The 20,553-nt window shown below is 38.7% G+C and overlaps 1 protein-coding gene across 1 annotated transcript in view; it reads left to right on the top strand.

The window, feature by feature from the left end:
* The first annotated feature begins 487 nt into the window (after positions 1–487).
* LOC129233404 (uncharacterized) overlaps positions 488–20,553 on the top strand; it is a 41,576-nt gene continuing 21,510 nt past the window's right edge. The window contains exons 1-6 of the mRNA XM_054867432.1: positions 488–784; positions 906–999; positions 9,097–11,892; positions 12,457–12,730; positions 14,151–14,485; positions 15,050–15,318. Coding sequence (XP_054723407.1) covers positions 488–784; positions 906–999; positions 9,097–11,892; positions 12,457–12,730; positions 14,151–14,485; positions 15,050–15,318 — 4,065 coding nt within the window. The remainder of the gene's footprint in view (positions 785–905; positions 1,000–9,096; positions 11,893–12,456; positions 12,731–14,150; positions 14,486–15,049; positions 15,319–20,553) is intronic.

Here is a 20,553-nt window from a genome sequence, read left to right as displayed (position 1 = left end):
TGAAGATGTTGTCCTGTTGAATTGTCTTGGGAAAATGGTTGTATGATTTTATAGATAATAAGTGCTTAGATTACATTGAAATTCATTATTATCTTGTTTTCTTTCTTTTGCATAAATCTTGTTGAGCCTTTAAAATCATTTCAAGTTTTGGTAAATAAAACCCTACGTTTTTCCCTTTGTTTACGTTTCGGAAACGAAAAATTATCCCCGCGCATGCATTGGTGCCAATGATTTGACGCCAATAGAAAATGATCGCCAGATTCCCAATTATCGAAATCTTCCCCAATGATATCTTGCGGGAAAATGCACATGACGTCCAGAACGTGTAGTCCTTGGTTGAACAGTTGCTTCATCCTCTGACGAAGGAGTTGTAGGTTTCAATGAAGAACCACTCGGTGAGGTAATTGGTTTATGTAGCAGATTGGGTAGTGTACACTTGAGGCTGGGGAGTGGTGCTCTGAGAAATATTGAAATTGCTCTAGGACTGATGAGGCTGATTAGCAGTCTGGCTGTACTGTATGCTCGATTGTTGTTGGCCAGCGGGAGGAATGCTGGGATCCGGCTTGTTGCTGATGTGGCTGCTGTTGTGTTTTTTGCTGGGGTACAGGTTGCTGCTGAGGTTGTTGCTGTGGCTGTTGCGATGCTTGTTGCTGCTGCTGTTGAGCCTGTGGTTGTTGTTGTTGCTGTGCCTGCTGCTGTTGAGCTTGTTGAGAGATTGGAGATTGCTGTTGCTGCTGTTGTTGTTGTTGCTGCTGCTGCTGTTGTTGTTGCTGCTGGGGACCAGGTAAGTGATCAACAGGAGGGTGAGGTGTTGGTACTAAAATTTTGTGGAACACCAGGCCCATGAGGTTGATTTCCACTGACTGCTTGACTTTGCGGCATTGATTGATGAGGTTGTCCAACAGGAGTTTGAGGGCCAGAGGCAAAACTTGGTGGGATGCGAAGTGCAACTTTCGCAACCTGATTTTGTTGGTCGGGAGCAGTCATCGCTAATTCACAGTAGTAGCTCCAAATGCAAAAACTTACTCAATCAAAGTCCTCAGGAAAACAATGACGCAAAATGCTTCATTAACACGCATTCTTAAGGCTGCATCCAGATAACATTAACTGCATACATTTTTTTTAATAAGTCCTCAGGTCACCAATTTACGGCAGGTTGGTGTGTTACGTTCATGAAGAAAACGAAGTTACACAAAAGTGACACATTTATTCAAACATTTTTGGACAATACAAGAAGAGAAAAGAAAATGGTAAAAGAAATTCCAAGGATTATCTAGACATGATTCGTACGAGTGCGAGGCGCGAGCAACATGGCGCAATGAAAACATATAGGCGCTTCACTTCAATAGCAAAACGTTGAGCTATCAATATTTGTTGCCACAGATTTCTAAATTGAAGTAGAGGTTATCTTATACTATAAAAATCTGAGTATCTATCTATCTATCTATGTCCAAGCTTCTTCCTCCCGAACCGACAGTGAACTGACCATCGAACCAGGTATCGATGGATTCGTCATCTTCCCGTCTTCATGTTTGGCTATTTAACATAATCCTCCGATAATAATTAGCGGAGATATCAATTAAAAATTATTAATTATAACTCTTAAGATTTCAAAATAAAATCCATATTTTTCGAAGACTTTCCTCCATTCAAATTATTATTCAGTGCTTCAACTCAACTTTCCGGATGAACGCTTTTATTAAAATTTACAGCGTGAAGAAAATCATTGAGATGAAAGATCTGTTGCCATTTTTTTCTCGAACATGAAGAAATAAAATTTGGCTTTTGTTTTAAGGCTTTTCCTGTAATCGGAAGATTTAAAATGTTTAATTTTTGGTATATTTTTCCGCAATTTGCCGCAAAATTTTACTGATATTTTTTTTTTTTTTTTGTTCAAGCCTGATTGTTGAACACGCGTCACTTCACATAACTTTTATTTCCGAGGTAGACCGTGCAAAGCCGGGCGACGCAGCTAGTTTCCATTTAAAATCTGAAACTGAAATCTTTTCCGGTAAAATCAAGAATTTAAAAATTACGGAACCGTTACAAAAGACTCGACGTTAAATCCCGGTTATCACAAATTTGCCATTTCAAACTGCGCTTGCGCACGGACTTAGCTTTTTGGGCTTTCTGCTTTAAGATTTCGTGTTGCTTGTTTATATTTAGGCTGAGCGAGAGTCCAACCAAATTAATGAATGCGTTAGAATATTCTCGTGATATATTATAAGCGATTTCGTGATATATTATATGAAAACTACGGATATGAATAACTGATAATCTTAATAGAAAAGTGACACTTCAATATTTATTAGTCTGGAAATATTTATTTACCATAAATGTAAAATACGTTGCGTACTTCAAAAATGATTGGAATATTAGTACAGAAATCCGTCTTTTGCGGATATTTTACGTTAGGCGTAAACAGCTTAGTATTATACATTTTTATTTAGGTTGAGGGTTCGGCTTTGCATTAGAAGTGATGCTGCAATTCTAGTACGCTCTTCTGAAGTTAAAAATTTGGTCTTGAAAAGGGACAGACAAATCAGACACCGAATCCATTAATAATTAAGACGCAAAATTCAATCTTTACCGAGGCCTAAAAACTAAATCGGAGAAAACTTTGTGATTTTTAATTTTTATCTGTTGCCATCTCATATTTATTACCAAACTTAAAATGTTTGTAATTAATTTTAGCAAGATTTTTGAAATCAGCTAAGTCCGTGCGCAAGCGCAGTTGAAATGGCAAATTTGTGATAACCGGGATTTAACGTCGAGTTTACAAAAGGCATTGAATTTAGATTCAAAACAAATATATAGTCTCTCCAAAGTTTTTTTTTTTTTTTAAATTTAATACACAAAAAGTTTAAAAGATAAAAGGGGGAGGGGAGAGGAGAATCAAGTAATTATGTTCAACACTTTTCGGAACTAAAAATTTAACCTAAATTATTGTCTACAATGTATAAATATTACACACATCTAAGTAATATGCAAATGTGCTTACTGTATTTTTTTAAAATGTATGATAACATGAAGCAGTGGAATTACAACGAACTAAAAATCACAAAAAGACTATGTTTACACAAATTATAATACAAGATTAGCTGCGTCGCCCGGCTTTGCACGGTCCACCTCGAAAATAAAAGGTATGTCAAGTGACGCAAGTTCAACACTCAGGCTTGAACCAAAAAAAAAAAAAAGTCGGTGAAATTTTGCTGCAGATTGCGGAAAAAAACACCAAAAAGTAAACATTTTAAATCCCCTGATTACAGGAAAAGCCTCAAAACGAAAACAAGAATTTTACCTGTTCATATTCGAGAAAAAAATGGCAACAGATATTTCATCTCTATGATTTTCTTCACCGCTATACATTTTAATAAAAGCATTGTTGCGGAAAGTTGAGGTGAAACACTGAATAATAATTTAAATGGAGGAAAGCCTTCGAAAAATAGGAATTTGATTTTGAAAGCTAAGAGTCATAATTAATAGTTTTTAACTGATATCTCCGCTAATTACTATCGGAGGATTATGTTAAATAGCCAAACATGAAGACGGGAGGATGACGAATCCATCGATACCTGGTTCGATGGTCAGTTCATTGTCGTTTGGGAGAAGAAGCTTGAACATACATAGATACATAGGTACGCTCAGTTTTTAATTATATAAGAGACTAGCATTCCCGTACCCGGCATTGCTCTGGTAATGGAATTAGCAGGGGTTAACAGTGCTTGGTGCACCTAGTTTCGAAAATCCCCTATAATACTTACTTATTACCTATAACTTTTTCTAATTTGGGGAGGATCCCGGGCTCCTAGACTCCTTACATATACATAGGCGGATTTAGGACTGAATTCCTGGGGGGGGGGGGGCAGGATTTTTTTTTTGGAGCAACATTTTTAATTGCCCTCCCCCCCCCCCCGCCTCTGTCTATTTTCTGTGATGCATAAGGCCATTTTTTACTTTTTTATGTGTCGTTTTCATTACTGTGTGTAATCATGCTGTCCTTTTTGAATTGACCTTAAAAGAGAGGGGGCTGGTATTAATAGAGTGACGCAGGGCTTCCTCTTAAGTGGGATATAGAATATCTCTAATTTTAGGGGGCCCGGGGGTTACTCCCCCGGAGGAAATTATATAAAATGGATATAAAATTCTGACTTTTTTTGTCTTATAAGGGTTAATTGGAAATAATAGGCAAATATTTTTTAAAAAAGTTTTATGCTTTAAAAGTGCTTCGTGATGCAAGTTAATACTTTCAAAGAAATGGTGCACAGATTTAGAGAATAGGTATCAAGAGAGTAACATACTACCCATTTGAACAATTCTTAATTTATACATTTGATAAGAAATAAAATTGAAGCACACTTTGCTTAGGAGTTTCAAAGACTTGTCTAAATATTTTCAAGGTTTGGTTGGTTAGATTGGATTTTTGGCTCAAGAGCCCTGGTAGACTATACTGCGCCAATTCATTTCAGGGATTTTAGAACCTATCGATAATTTGCACTTTCAGTCTCTGAATTTGAGTAGTAGATTATACAGTTGTACAGTATTGTTCTTTGTAAGAAACGGCTATTTTAAGTTTAAAAGAAAAAATAATTTTTTTTTAAATTTCTCATCACAACTTTTTTTTAATTATAAGTAGTACAGAAAACGAAAAGAAATAGAGGTAGTGTATCATTTTTCCCCCGGGCTGAACAGATTAACAATATGCAGTAAAAGTAAGATAAAAGCAATCAATACAAAAGAATTTCCAAAATTCTGCATTCTGGAATAAATAAATAGCAAGATATGAAGCATGTGAGTCAAAAAATTTATTTCAAGTAATATGTTACAAACGCGAGAATCATAATTTTTACATTTTTGATGCAGGATGTAGCAAGGAGCTGAATTTGACACATTTTGGCATTCCTCCCCCTACAATTTGTTAGAAATTTTAAAATTTAAAGTTTGTAGCCACACGTTTCCAAATATTCAAGGTTTTCAAGCACTTGAAAATGAAATTAGTTTTTCAAGCACTTTCCATTTTTTAAATGAACGAATCACAATTTTTTGGGAGTTAGGGGACCACTTCAAAGCAGGGGCCCTATGTTATAGCTTGTTTACCTTATAGGCAAATCCGGCCCTGCATGTAATTCACTCTTACCTACAGATTTTTTATTTTTTTTATTTTTTGTAACTGTAACGAAAATTCGTTAGTTTTTACAGTTAAAGGATTTTTACGATTTGACCTATCTGTGTAAGGTTTTTATCAAATTTCAGCAAATTTTTCCAAAATTTTTGATGACTGAATTACTCAGATTTCAATAATGACAATAACTGTCTCATTTAAACTTAGATGATTATGACTTACCTTAATTTTTAAACAATATTTAGAAAGTAAGGAAAATGGTACTTTCCCTCTAAGCAAAAAGATTCAATTAATCAGAACGTTCAGATAACTGAAGTTTATTCACTTTGCGATAGTATTTACTTTTCTTTCTCAAAAAAAAAAAAAAGAAAAAAAGCTGAAAATTTTCTAAGCGCATGAAGTACAGTTCTAACTATTAGTTTCATATATACAAATTTTTTTCTTTAAAAAATAAAGAAAACACAGTTATAAAAACATTTCATCAGGTAATAATGCGATCTTACAAGAGTTGTGCAAAACTTTCATGCCGGAAATATATCTCCCTCACTTTTTCTTTTATTCAGACGTTTTCCTTACAATGTATGATTCTGGAAAATCAGAAATTTTATTTTTGAACTGCTAGGGATTGAAATTCCTATTTTTTTCACCTAAAAAATTAACGCATTGTTTACAGTGATTTTACGTTGTTTGTTCAATGGTTGGACAATTTTTCCAGTTTTTTGTTTCATTGTTACATACATTCGTTGAGTAAGGTGTTAATTGTTACATTTGATAGTATTTTGCTGTACAAAAACCTTTTAGCTATGTACTTCTTTTGCAATAGCATACATTTCAAATCAGCCAATTTCATTTGAACATGTGAATCCAGAAGGTTCTTCAAAATCTTTCGTCTGTAACAACCCAAAACATCTAGTTTTTGAAATGACGCAAATTGAAAATAAACATTCTGAAAAGAGAGAAAACAAATCGTAACCAGTAGATCGTTCTGTTAGCGCAAATTGGGGAGGGGGAGGGAGGGTCCCAAACGTCAATTATTATAAGTGTTGCAGCTTGAATGCATAGCTCGTTTAGCCTATATTTTCATTCATATACTTGCCCAAATGGTTTTCAGTCCAAAATAGTGAATTTCGACTAATTTTCAGTACCCCAGAGACAGCTGTACTATTTGTATTTAATATTCGGTTTTTCTCTTTTTCTTTTCTCCCTTCAGAAAAGGACATTCGCTGTTCTCTTCATTTTAATTGAACTATTCAAAAAAAAAAAAAAAAAATCATGATTTTTTTTTGTTATAAGATTTTGGAAGATAAGTTGTTACTATATAAACTCCTCCGAAAACTGGGGGGGGGGGGGCATTTCCCCCTTTGCCCTCCCCCCTATAAATTCACCCATGCTCTTCTGAACTATTCAAAAACGAAAAAAAAATTTTTTTTTTTAAATTTTTGGAAATTGTGTTGTTACTACATAGAGTCCTCCCAAAACTGGGGGGGGGGGGCATTGCCCCCCTCTGCCCCCCCATAAATCCGCCCATGTACATATATGCCTTTGTCCTTAACCGATCTTTAACTGTTATTAACGATCCTTTTAAAGTATTGATTATCTTTGCAAATACAGGCCATCCACATTTTATTGATATACCTATGTTTAAACAAGAACTTCTTTGTATACAACATTTTTAGTTTTTTTTTCTGGTGCTAAAATTATTAAGCTGCTTGATGAACTGACTTTGGAGCAAGCTACATAACATTGGCCGTGTGAAAAAAAGTCTTCTCTTAAATCGGTCCCTGCTACTTTTAATGTCTGTCCTTGTAACTTATTAATGGTCATTGCAAAGCAAACTTTAACAGGAAACTGCACTCTTCTAAATTCAAAAGGATAGTCCGCCTGTGATGATGTTCTTAAAAACTTCGTTTCTAGTTTTGAAAAAATGAATGCAATAGACAGAAACATTATGATTTGACTTGAGAAAAGCCTCGAAGAACCACGTGAGAAACAAAAACAAAATCAAATTTATAGTTCGCTATCGACCAAAAGTTGAGATGAAGTACTGAATAACGATTTGAATGGAGGAAAGCCTTCGAAAATAAGGGATTTGAATTTCAATGACAGGTTTTTAATTTCGAAGAAATTACGGGGTTTTAATTAATTTCTCCCGAACTAATTGAGATTTCGAAAAATCCTTTCTTAGTGGTTACTTTCGTAATTATGCGGACATGCCTGCCAAATTTGAAGTCTGAAGCTTCAGCGGTTTCGGCTGTGCGTTGATATATGTATGTATATATATCTTAATATATAAAAATCAATGTCCTGAGATAATATATATACATATATATATACATATATATATATATCAACGCACAGCCGAAACCGCTGAAGCTTTAGACTTGAAATTTGGCAGGCATGTCCGCATGATTACGAAAGTAACCACTAAGAAAGGATTTTTCGAAATCTCAATTAGTTCGGGAGAAATTAATTAAAACCTCTTAATTTCTGAGAAATTAAAACCTGTCATTGAATTCAAATCCCTTATTTTCGAAGGCTTTCCTCCATTCAAATCATTATTCAGTACTTCATCTCAACTTTTGGTCGATAGTGAACTATAAATTTAATATTGTTTTTGTTTCTCACGTGATTCTTCGAGGCTTTTCTTAAGTCAAATAATTCGCAAATAATTTTCAGTATTACAGATCGGACCCTTTTTTTCTTACTTTGTGTAAATTTTGTTGGCAAGCTGTTTTACTATTCAATTTTTGGTTTTTAAATAACATCATTTGTTTCTTGCAAATGTAATTAGAAAGGTTTAATTTGTTATTTTGTTTGATTTTATTATAAAACTTACTTTTTTAAAAACTCATTGAGGATGGAGCACATCAATGTGAACGGAACTATTCTTCCTCATCATGTCGTTAATATTACAGGTGATGGTGCATGTCTTTTCCGATCTCTTTCGTTTTTATTGTATAATAGTGAAGCTATGTTTAATGAAATTCGTGCTACCATAGTTAATTACGTTTATAATCATTGGGATCAATTTTCTATTATGTCATGTGATAAACACGGTAATAATTATGAAAGCTCCGAAGATTACTTAGTGGATATGTCGCAGGTTCATGTTTTTGGTGGATTCTGTGAATTATTCGCTGCTGGAGACATTTTTCAGTTCTTATTTGAAGTTTATTTTGAAGGCAAATTTTATGCAAAATTTGGAAATGACACTTTTCCAGTGAGAAGACTGAAATTTAGTGGTGATCTTTCAAATGGACACTTTGATGTTTACATACCGGTAAATGAAGCCAGTATAGTCTCTGAAAGTAGCACAGAATCACTCCATAATACCACTGATTTTGAAAACACTAAGGAAAAAAGGAAAAAAAGACGAGCCAGATTTTCAAATGCTACACGTAAAAAGCAGTTGAAAACTGCGGTCAAAAAATATCAACAAAGTCACCCAGAAACTTTAGCTGCTGCTGTGAAGAAATATCAAACAAGTCACCCAGAAGCTTTAGCTGCTGCTGTCAAGAAATATCAAACAAGTCACCCAGAAGCTTTAGCTGCTGCTGTCAAGAAATATCAAACAAGTCAACCAGAAGCTGTAGCTGCTGCTGTGAAGAAATATCAAACAAGCCACCCAGAAGCTGTAGCTGCTGCTGTCAAGAAATATCAAACAAGCAACCCAGAAGCTGTAGCTGCTGCTGTCAAGAAATATCAAACAAGCCACCCAGAAGCTTTATCTGCTGCTGTCAAGAAATATCAAACAAGTCACCCAGAAGCTTTAGCTGCTGCTGTCAAGAAATGTCAAACAAGTCACCCAGAAGCTTTAGCTGCATCAGTCAAAAAATATAAAAAAAATCACCCAGAAGCTCAGAGATCTGCTCAAAAAAATTATGAGAAATAAAATCCTGGTTTACGAACTGAACGCCGTTTACGTCCATGGAACACGAAAACCTACTCAGGTTTTGCATATGATTGTAATACAGAATATGAAAATGATATTGGTACTATGGACAATAAATGCCCAGTGTGCCATGCAAAAAAGTTCAAACGTGAAAGCCCAGGTTTGTGCTGCAGCGGGGGTAAAGTACAGCTTCCACCACTACCACCTCCACCAGAACCACTGTATAGTTTGCTCATGGGCCATCATCCAGATCACCGCCATTTTATTGATCGTATTCGGCAATACAACGGATGTTTTCAAATGACATCGTTTGGAGCCAAGCAAATTAAGGAGACTGGTTTCATGCCAACATTCAAAGTTCAAGGACAAGTTTACCATTTGTGTGGAAGTTTGCTCCCAGAAACAGAGCAACAGGCTCAATTCTTACAGATATATTTCGTAGGTGATGATGAAAAAGAAGCTCACATAAGGTCACACAACTATCCTGGTGTCAAGCCAGACTTGGTAAAGCAACTTCAACATATGCTGCATGAAGTAAATAATTACATCAAGGATTTAAAAACTGCGTTAGATAAGGTGCCACTTGAGTGTCGAAATTTTCAAGTAATGATTCATGCAGATCGTATGCCTGCCAATGCACATAAAGGACGTTTCAATGCACCATCAGCCAACGAGGTGGCTCTGGTGATTGTAGGACAGCAGTTTCAGCAGAGAGACATCATCCTTGAAAGCCGCAATGCAAAACAGCAACGAATAAGCGAACTCCATAGGGCATATGATGCCCTGCAATATCCTCCCATGTTTTGCTATGGGGAAGATGGATATTCAGTTGATGTACTTCAGCAAGATACTGCTGATAAGTTGGGGCCTACTACTAAATTACCTGTCAAGAAAACTGTTTCTGCAGCTCAGTTTTATTCCTGGCGTATAATGTTACGAGATACAGAAGAAAATTATCTGTTACGCTACTGTGCTCTTCTAAGTCAATTTTTAGTTGATGAGTATGCTAAGATAGAAACTGAAAAACTGAATTTTCTCAAATACAATCAAAGCAAACTGAGATCAGAGGAATACATTCATTTAAGAGATGAAGTAGGAAGGTATGATGCTGATCAAATAGGACAGAGAGTGGTATTACCATCATCGTTTATCGGTGGACCCCGTTACATGCACGAACGAGCTCAAGATGCCATGTCATATGTACGTCATTATGGAAGTTCAGATTTATTTATAACTTTCACGTGTAACCCAAAATGGAAAGAGATTCAGCGAGAATTGTATCCCGGACAGAAGCATTATCAACGTCATGACATCATTGCGAGAGTTTTCCATATGAAAGTGAAGGAGTTTATGGATCTTATAGTTAAAGGACAAGTTTTTGGTAAAGTTCGGTGTCACATGTTATCTGTAGAGTGGCAAAAACGAGGGTTGCCCCATATTCATTGCCTGCTGTGGCTGGAAGAAGCCATTACTGCTGATATGGTTGATAAAGTTGTGTGTGCTGAAATTCCAGATGTTGATCGTGATCCCCTTCTCTATGATATTGTTAAGGCTAATATGATTCATGGGCCATGCGGAAGAGTAAATACATTTTCTCCTTGCATGAAAGATGGTTGCTGCACAAAACGATATCCTCGCCCTTTCGTCCAAGAAACGCAGAGGGGACTAGATGGTTATCCTTTGTATCGTAGGAGAACTCCAGAGGACGGTGGTTTCACAGTTAATCTTAAAGGATTTCAGTTAGATAACAGATGGGTTGTACCATACAATCCCGTTTTGTTGCGTACTTTTGAATCTCATATCAATGTTGAGATAACGAATTCCGTAAAATCCATAAAGTATGTTTGCAAATACATCACTAAAGGAAATGATCAAGCAGCCTTCATTTTAAAGAATGATAAAGATATTGATGAGATAGAGATATACGAATCTGGCAGATATATCAGCAGTTCAGAAGCAGTGTGGAAAATATTGGGATTTCCTATTCATGAGAGATACCCTGCAGTAATTCATCTTGCTGTGCATCTGGAAAATGGCCAACGTGTTTACTTCACCGCACAAAATATTCATAACAAAGTTGTAAAACCTCCAGAGACAACACTTTCGGCATTCTTCAACCTTTGCAAAATTGATGAGTTTGCCAGAACACTTCTGTATGTTGAAGTTCCTTCGTATTATGTGTGGCAACAGAATAAAAAGTTTACAAGACGTAGGCGGGGAGAGAAAATTGATCAATGGCCAGGGATAAAGAAAGATTCTGCTTTAGGACGCGTTTACACAATTCATCCTAACAATGTTGAGTGTTACCACCTACGCCTCCTCCTCCATCATGTTAGAGGTCCAACATCTTTTTCTTATTTAAAAACTGTAAGCAATGTTGAATACCCTACATTCAAAGCTGCATGCATGGCAATGGGATTGCTCGAGGATGATAAACAGTGGCAATACACTATTGAGGAAGCTATTTTAAGCAGCTCATCATTCAAACTGCGAGAACTTTTTTCAGTGATCTTGGTATTTTGTCATCCCTCTGATCCACGAAGCCTTTGGGAAAAGTACAAGGACAGTTTTTCAGAAGACATCCAGTTTCAGCATGAAAGACAACTGCAAGACTCCGCTCTTTCAACTAAGGACAAAGCGTACAACCAATGCTTGATTCTGATTGAAGACACTGTTCAGACTCTGGGAGGTCAGCGCTTAATGGATTATGGTTTACCTCAGCCTGAGCGATTTGAGACTAATTTGCAAAACAGAGAGTACATGCGAGAAACAAATTTTGATCTTGAAGATTTGAAGAAAAAAGTACATAATGCTGAAGCCTCTCTAACAGGCGAACAGTCCAGCGTATATCAAAAGGTCCTCAACAGCCTCGAGTCTGGTACAGGCCAAATATTTTTCTTAGATTCACCTGGTGGAACTGGAAAAACATTTCTCTTAAATTTACTTCTTTCAAAGGTCAGAAGCAATAAAGGCATTGCCTTGGCAACTGCATCATCTGGAATAGCTGCAACGTTATTGGAGGGTGGAAAGACAGCTCATTCTGCTTTTAGATTACCCCTTAACCTCAATTACTCAGAGAATCCAACGTGCAATATTAAAAAACAGAGTAATTTGGCTAAGGTTTTACGTGATTGTAAACTCATTATCTGGTATGAGAGTACTATGGCTCATAAAGCAGGATTCGAGGCTCTTAATGCAACTCTCAAAGATCTAAGAAATTCTGAGGAAGTAATGGGTGGAGTAACTGTTCTACTAGCAGGAGATTTTCGGCAAACGTTACCGGTTGTACCTAGAGGAACACGTGCAAATGAAGTTAACGCATGCATCAAATCGTCGTATCTATGGCCTAAAGTGCAGAAACTTCGTTTGAGTAAGAATATGAGAGTTCATTTACATGGAGATGCGTCAGCGGAATTGTTTTCTAATCTTCTCCTTAAAATAGGAGACGGATTATATCCTGAATGTGCTGGCAAAATTATTATACCCCACGCACTCGCTACGATAGTAACGGAATTGCCAGATCTCATCGCCAAGATTTATCCTGATGTTGCTGATATAAAAAATAAGCCCATTGAATGGTTGTGCGAGCGTGCCATCTTATCTCCAAAAAATGATACAGCCGCAGAAGTCAACAGCATCTTATTAAAGTCGTTTACTGGAGAAGATATTTACTACAAATCTTTTGATACAACAACAAATCGTGATGATGCAGTGCAGTATCCAAAGGAGTTTCTTAATACCTTAGACCCTCCAGGTTTTCCACCTCACCTACTTCACCTGAAAGTTGGAACACCAATAATGCTACTACGAAACCTTTGTCCACCAAAGTTATGCAATGGCACCAGACTACAAGTGATTAGACTTAATAAGTATGTTATCGAAGCTACGATAATGACTGGATGTGCTCGAGGAGAGTTGGTTTTAATACCCCGCATTCCATTAATTCCGTCGGACTATCCTTTTGAATTTAGAAGAGTGCAGTTTCCTGTAAAAGTTTGCTTTGCAATAACCATTAATAAGTCGCAAGGGCAGACGTTAAAAGTAGCGGGGATCGATTTAAGAGAAGACTGTTTTTCACACGGCCAATTTTATGTAGCTTGCTCCAGAGTCAGTTCATCAAGCAGTTTAATAATTTTAGCACCAGAAAAAAAAACCAAAAATGTTGTATACAAAGAAGTTCTTGCTTAAACACACAGGCATAACAATAAAATGTGGATGGTCTGCGTTTTCAAAGAAAATCAATACTTTAAAATGATCGTTAATAACAGTTAAGGATCGGTTTAGGCCAAGGGCATATATATTAGGAGTCCAGGGGTCCGGGACCCTCCCAAAATTAGAAAAAAAAATTAAGCAAGCATACAATCCCGTTTTGTTGCGTACTTTTGAATCTCATATTAATGTTGAGATAATGAATTCCGTAAAATCCATAAAGTATGTTTGTAAATACATCACTAAAGGAAATGATCAAGCAGCCTTCATTTTAAAAAATGATAAAGATATTGATGAGATAGAGATATACGAATCTGGTAGATATATCAGCAGTTCAGAAGCAGTGTGGAAAATATTGGGATTTCCTATTCATGAGAGATACCCTGCAGTAATTCATCTTGCTGTGCATCTGGAAAATGGCCAACGTGTTTACTTCACCGCACATAATATTCATAACAAAGTTGTAAAACCTCCAGAGACAACACTTTCGGCATTCTTCCACCTTTGCAAAATTGACGAGTTTGCCAGAACACTTCTGTATGTTGAAGTTCCTTCGTATTATGTGTGGCAACAGAGTAAAAAGTTTACAAGACGTAGGCGGGGAGAGAAAATTGATCAATGGCCAGGGATAAAGATAGATTCTGCTTTAGGACGCGTTTACACAATTCATCCTAACAATGTTGAGTGTTACCACCTACGCCTCCTCCTCCATCATGTTAGAGGTCCAACATCTTTTTCTTATTTAAAAACTGTAAGCAATGTTGAATATCCTACATTCAAATCTGCATGCATGGCAATGGGATTGCTCGAGGATGATAAACAGTGGCAATACACTATTGAGGAAGCTATTTTAAGCAGCTCATCATTCAAACTGCGAGAACTTTTTTCAGTGATCTTGGTATTTTGTCATCCCTCTGATCCCCGAAGCCTTTGGGAAAAGTACAAGGACAGTTTTTCAGAAGACATCCAGTTTCAGCATGAAAGACAACTGCAAGACTCCGCTCTTTCAACTAAGGACAAAGCGTACAACCAATGCTTGATTCTGATTGAAGACACTGTTCAGACTCTGGGAGGTCAGCGCTTAATGGATTATGGTTTACCTCAGCCTGAGCGATTTGAGACTAATTTGCAAAACAGAGAGTACATGCGAGAAACAAATTTTGATCTTGAAGATTTGAAGAAAAAAGTACATAATGCTGAAGTCTCTCTAACAGGCGAACAGTCCAGCGTATATCAAAAGGTCCTCAACAGCCTCGAGTCTGGTACAGGCCAAATATTTTTCTTAGATTCACCTGGTGGAACTGGAAAAACATTTCTCTTAAATTTACTTCTTTCAAAGGTCAGAAGCAATAAAGGCATTGCCTTGGCAACTGCATCATCTGGAATAGCTGCAACGTTATTGGAGGGTGGAAAGACAGCTCATTCTGCTTTTAGATTACCCCTTAACCTCAATTACTCAGAGAATCCAACGTGCAATATTAAAAAACAGAGTAATTTGGCTAAGGTTTTACGTGATTGTAAACTCATTATCTGGGATGAGAGTACTATGGCTCATAAAGCAGGATTCGAGGCTCTTAATGCAACTCTCAAAGATCTAAGAAATTCTGAGGAAGTAACGGGTGGAGTAACTGTTCTACTAGCAGGAGATTTTCGGCAAACATTACCGGTTGTACCTAGAGGAACACGTGCAAATGAAGTTAACGCATGCATCAAATCGTCGTATCTATGGCCTAAAGTGCAGAAACTTCGTTTGAGTAAGAATATGAGAGTTCATTTACATGGAGATGCGTCAGCGGAATTGTTTTCTAATCTTCTCCTTAAAATAGGAGACGGATTATATCCTGAATGTGCTGGCAAAATTATTATACCCCACGCACTCGCTACGGTAGTCACGGAATTGCCAGATCTCATCGCCAAGATTTATCCTGATGTTGCTGATATAAAAAATAAGCCCATTGAATGGTTGTGCGAGCGTGCCATCTTATCTCCAAAAAATGATACAGCCGCAGAAGTCAACAGCATCTTATTAAAGTCGTTTATTGGAGAAGATATTTACTACAAATCTTTTGATACAACAACAAATCGTGATGATGCAGTGCAGTATCCAGAAGAGTTTCTTAATACCTTAGACCCTCCAGGTTTTCCACCTCACCTACATCACCTGAAAGTTGGAACACCAGTAATGCTACTACGAAACCTTTGTCCACCAAAGTTATGCAATGGCACCAGACTACAAGTGATTAGACTTAATAAGTATGTTATCGAAGCTACGATAATGACTGGATGTGCTCGAGGAGAGTTGGTTTTAATACCCCGCATTCCATTAATTCCGTCGGACTATCCTTTTGAATTTAGAAGAGTGCAGTTCCTGTAAAAGTTTGCTTTGCAATAACCATTAATAAGTCGCAAGGGCAGACGTTAAAAGTAGCGGGGATCGATTTAAGAGAAGACTGTTTTTCACACGGCCTATTTTATGTACCTTGCTCCAGAGTCAGTTCATCAAGCAGTTTAATAATTTTAGCACCAGAAAAAAAAAACCAAAAATGTTGTATACAAGGAAGTTCTTGCTTAAACACACAGGCATAACAATAAAATGTGGATGGTCTGCGTTTTCAAAGAAAATCAATACTTTAAAATGATCGTTAATGACAATTAAGGATCGGTTCAGGCCAAGGGCATATATATAAGGAGTCCAGGGGCCCCGGGACCCTCCTAAAATTAGAAAAATATAGGTAATAAGTAATTATTATAGGAGATTTTTATTTACTACGTGCACCAAACACTGTTATCCCCTGCTAATTCCATTACCCGAGCAATGCCGGGTACGGGAATGCTAGTATATATATTGTAACGGATTCGGTGCGACTTCCACTTTCTTGAAATGAAGACACAGTTCTTGATAAAAGCACAGGAAATTTATTTACACTATGTACAGGAAAGATCGTCAACAACTGCAAAATTATTCATCAGCAATTAAGCAATTATCACGCAACACCGTAAACTCAACGTTTACACACGTATTTACTTCCAAATACGAAAACAACACAGCGAAATGCCTCGCTAGAAACAGAGCTAATACACACACTCAGTTCGAAATCTGAATCGAAACTCACTGTTTATCCATCGCTAACGGCTTAAATACACCGAAAGAATTTTCTCAAATATTCCACACGCTTCTCGAAATGCGTTGACCGTTATCAAATTTTATCAATAAACAAAACGGGAATAGGGGTCGTATATTTTAGCCATATGAAAAAGGGGTTGTATATTCATTACGGGAAACTATTTACAGGTTACGTTCCTACAATAATTACTATTTACAGAATTTGTAACATTGCCCCCTTCCTAAGGACTGCACGTCCCGGGCAGTACAATCCCCAGAAAGGGTGCCAAACTTTTATCACAAGTTTACAAATATACACATTAATTAATAACTAACAGATACAGAAAACACAATAATAACAAGAAATATTACTAAACATTAAAAGCAAAAATTATCTACAACTTTTATGTTATCAACCATGGTTGTTTACGTAATACTCATGAACTATGGCCATAGTATGGGGCTAACCGATCATAATGTACAACCCTAGGTTTTGCATTAGGTGATTTTTGGATCCTCACTACGACGTCATTCAGTCGGTTAACGACTTTGTAGGGTCCATCCCAATGCGACTGCAATTTGGGTGAAAGACCTTTCCGTCGGATGGGATTCCATAACCAAACCTTGTCGCCTTCGTTGAATTCATGTCCAGTAGACCTTGTGTCGTATCGGGTCTTCATCTTCTCCGCCGCGATGTTGATTCGCTCTCGTGCGAAGTTATGAACGTCTTCCAACCGGGCCTGGAGATCCTGGATGTACTCCTCAGGCGATGAAGGCGCATCCGGAGGACGACCGAAGACGAGATCACAAGGTAGCCGAAGCTCTCGTCCGAAGAGCATCTGAGATGGGGCAAATCCGGTAGTCTCGTGGACAGCACTTCGGTAGGCCAGCAGGAACAAAGGTAGCTTCTTGTCCCAATCCTGTTGATTTCTGGATACCATAAGCGAGAGATTGTTCAGGATTGTGCGGTTAAATCTCTCCACCATGCCGTCCGATTGTGGGTGTAGTGGTGTTGTCCTAGTTTTCTCAATTCCAAGAATTTGACATAGGCCCTTAAACACAGCAGAGATGAAATTCCTCCCTTGATCGGAATGAATCTGCAAAGGTGTTCCATATCTCGAGATCCAATGTTGGACTAGAGTCTCTGCTACGGTGGTAGCCTCTTGATCTGGAATGGGATATGCTTCCGGCCATTTGGTGAAGTAGTCGATGGAAACAAGAATGTATTTGTTCCCATCAGCAGTTCTTGGTAGAGGACCCAGGATGTCGATCCCAATTCGTTCGAAAGGAGCTCCAACGTTGTACAGATGTAGCTTCCCTCTGCTTCTCTTCTTCGGTCCTTTACGAGCAGCACAGGCGTCACAAGAATGGCACCACTTCTCCACGTCATCCTTCGCCTTGCTCCAGAAGAAGCGCTCCCGAACTTTATTGAAAGTTTTCAAGACACCAAAATGTCCTCCAGTCGCACTACTATGTATTTCTTTCAGAACATCTGAAATCCTTGATCGGGGAAGTAGTAACTGCCACCTAGATGCTTTGCCGTCATCAGATTCCCATTTCCGGTGTAGCACGCCGTTCCGTAAATGGAGTGAGTTCCATAAAGCCCAGTATCTTTTTGTTGCAGGACTAAAGATGGAAACGTCCTGCCAGCTAGGTCGCCGACTGTCACTCTCCATGAACTCCAAAATTGGTTTTATGTCGGGGTCTTCAAGTTGATCTTTTCGAACTTGGTCGTCACTCCATGGATCAGGTTCTGAAGATGTTGGAGTCACTGTCACCTGATAGGCGGTAGGGCTAGTCGTTCCATACTGTTTCTCGATTCGGGAACAATAGTGGCAGTTCTCAGGACAGGGTCTCCTTGATAAAGCGTCAGCATTACCGTGAGATAACCCTTTTCGATGCTTGATCTCCATGTCATATTCCTGGAGCCGCTGTATCCATCTGGCTATCTGGCCTTCTGGATTCTTGAAGTTCAAAAGCCAAGTTAACGAGGCATGATCTGTCCGAAGCAGAAATTTTCGGCCGTAGAGGTAATGATGGAAGTGTTCTACAGCTTTCACTATGGCCAGCAACTCCTTTCTGGTGACGCAGTAATTTCGCTCCGACTTGGATAAGCATTTGCTCCAGTAAGCGATGACATGTTCATTTCCGTCAATTTCTTGGGATAAAACAGCTCCGATGCCCTCGTGGCTCGCATCAGTGTCCAGGATGAAGGATTTTTCAGGCTGAGGATAGGCGAGGATAGGCGTTGATGTTAAAGCCTCCTTCAGTCGTAGAAATGCATCTTCGCATTCTTTGGACCATTCGAACTTTTGCTTGCTCTCCGTCAGCTTATGCAAAGGTCGTGCAATGTTGGAAAAACCCTTTACAAACTTCCTGTAGTAGGTGCAGAGCCCCAGGAAACTTCGCAGCTGATGGATGTTTTCGGGACGACTCCAACTCTTGACAGCAGACACCTTTTCTGGATCGGTTTGTACTCCTTCAGAAGAGATGATGTGACCAAGGTAGTTCACTTCCCGGCGGAACAAATTACATTTGGACGGGCTTAACTTCAGATTGGCTTCCTTAAGCTTTTGCAGCACCTTCCTAAGATTTGCCAGATGTTCTTCGAAACTGCGTCCCACGATGATGATATCGTCTAAATAAACCAGACAGGATTCGTAGGAAAGTCCTCTTAACACTGTCTCCATAAGACGCTCGAACGTAGCTGGTGCATTGCAGAGGCCGAAGGGCATCACTTTAAACTGCCATAAGCCTTGTCCAGTTGTAAACGCTGTCTTCTCTCGGTCATTAGGGTGTATTTCAACCTGCCAGTAGCCGCTCTTCAAGTCCAGGGTCGAAAACCACTTGTGTCCGGAAAGAGTGTCCAAGGTGTCGTCTATCCGTGGAAGAGGGTAACTGTCTTTCTTGGTGATTTCATTCAGCCGTCGGTAATCTACACAAAATCTGGTGGAGCCATCTTTCTTTCGGACCAAGACGATGGGAGAGGCCCAAGGACTGGATGAGGGTTCGATTACATCATTCTCCTTCATCTCTTTCAGGAGGGTCTCAACCTCTTCCTTCTTGGCGAACGGTAGTCGTCTCGGATGCTGTTTAATAGGGGGGTGTTCTCCAGTGTAAATCCTGTGCTGCGTTAAATTCGTACGGCCAACATCCTCCGATGTAGATGAAAACAGATGCTTGAAGTCGTCCACCAATTCTTCCGCAGCAGTTCTTTGATCTTTCGATAATGGCGCACTCCCAATTAACTTCGATGTCAAGGACTCAGAAGACACAGTCTCGGGGGAATTGATTCTTCTAATGATGCAGTTTACTGGAGTACAAGTTGCCAACACTTCACCTTTTCGGATATTCCTTGGCCTTTCACTCACGTTGGCGACTCTCACAGGAATTACATCCTTAGAAAGGTCCACAAGCGTAGATGCTACCAGTACTCCTTTTAGGCTATTGCTTAGGTTAGGGTATTCAATGAGTCCAAATCGAAAACTATTGCTTTCTTCAAGGGAGCCAGGTATTAATGATTCTGACCTTGAGGGAATCGATAAATCTGTTCGGGCTATTATTTGATGAGCGGATTTTACATCACTTTCTGCGGGGAAAACAGCTATGTCTTCTCTCATCGAGTGCAGCTCATTAGTCTTGAAGTCGAGAGTGAAGTCATATTTCTTTAAAAAGTCCAATCCGAGAATGAAGGGGTCCGTGATATTAGCGACGAATGCCGTATGATGGTAGGTGGCATTCCCAAACACTATTTCCAAGTCCACTTTACCGTCAATCTCAATTTTGTCACCTGTCACAGTCTGGAGACTTACGCGTGGCGAGGTCCACAGCAGTTTCAATCCAAATTCACGAGCCACATCTGTCCTAATGATTGTCACATTGGCTCCAGTGTCGACAATCAGTCTGCAGGGGTTCCCATTTACATGTGCGTAAATGAAAAGTCCATCACTGCCACTACTAGAAGAGGAAATCTGCAGAGCTCTAGTGGTGGTGATTTCCTTCCCTCGCGTAGCTTGGCGAGCCGGACAACTCCTTCGCAGGTGTCCTTCACTACCGCATTTCCAGCACTTCTGCTCTTGTTTCTTTTGGGCTGTTATGCTGCTCAGATGTCTTGTCAAGTCACCGAGTTGTCTCTCAAGTTCAGCGAGGTGAGACGACCTGGAATCGGACTCATCAGCTTCCTGAGTCCGGATTAGATGGCGATCCACACGGGTTGCTTCTTGGGCG

Source organism: Uloborus diversus, unplaced genomic scaffold (assembly GCF_026930045.1).
Source record: "Uloborus diversus isolate 005 unplaced genomic scaffold, Udiv.v.3.1 scaffold_386, whole genome shotgun sequence".
In the NCBI taxonomy this organism is placed as follows: Eukaryota; Metazoa; Arthropoda; class Arachnida; order Araneae; family Uloboridae; genus Uloborus; species Uloborus diversus.
This window is presented reverse-complemented; position numbering and strand designations above follow the sequence as displayed.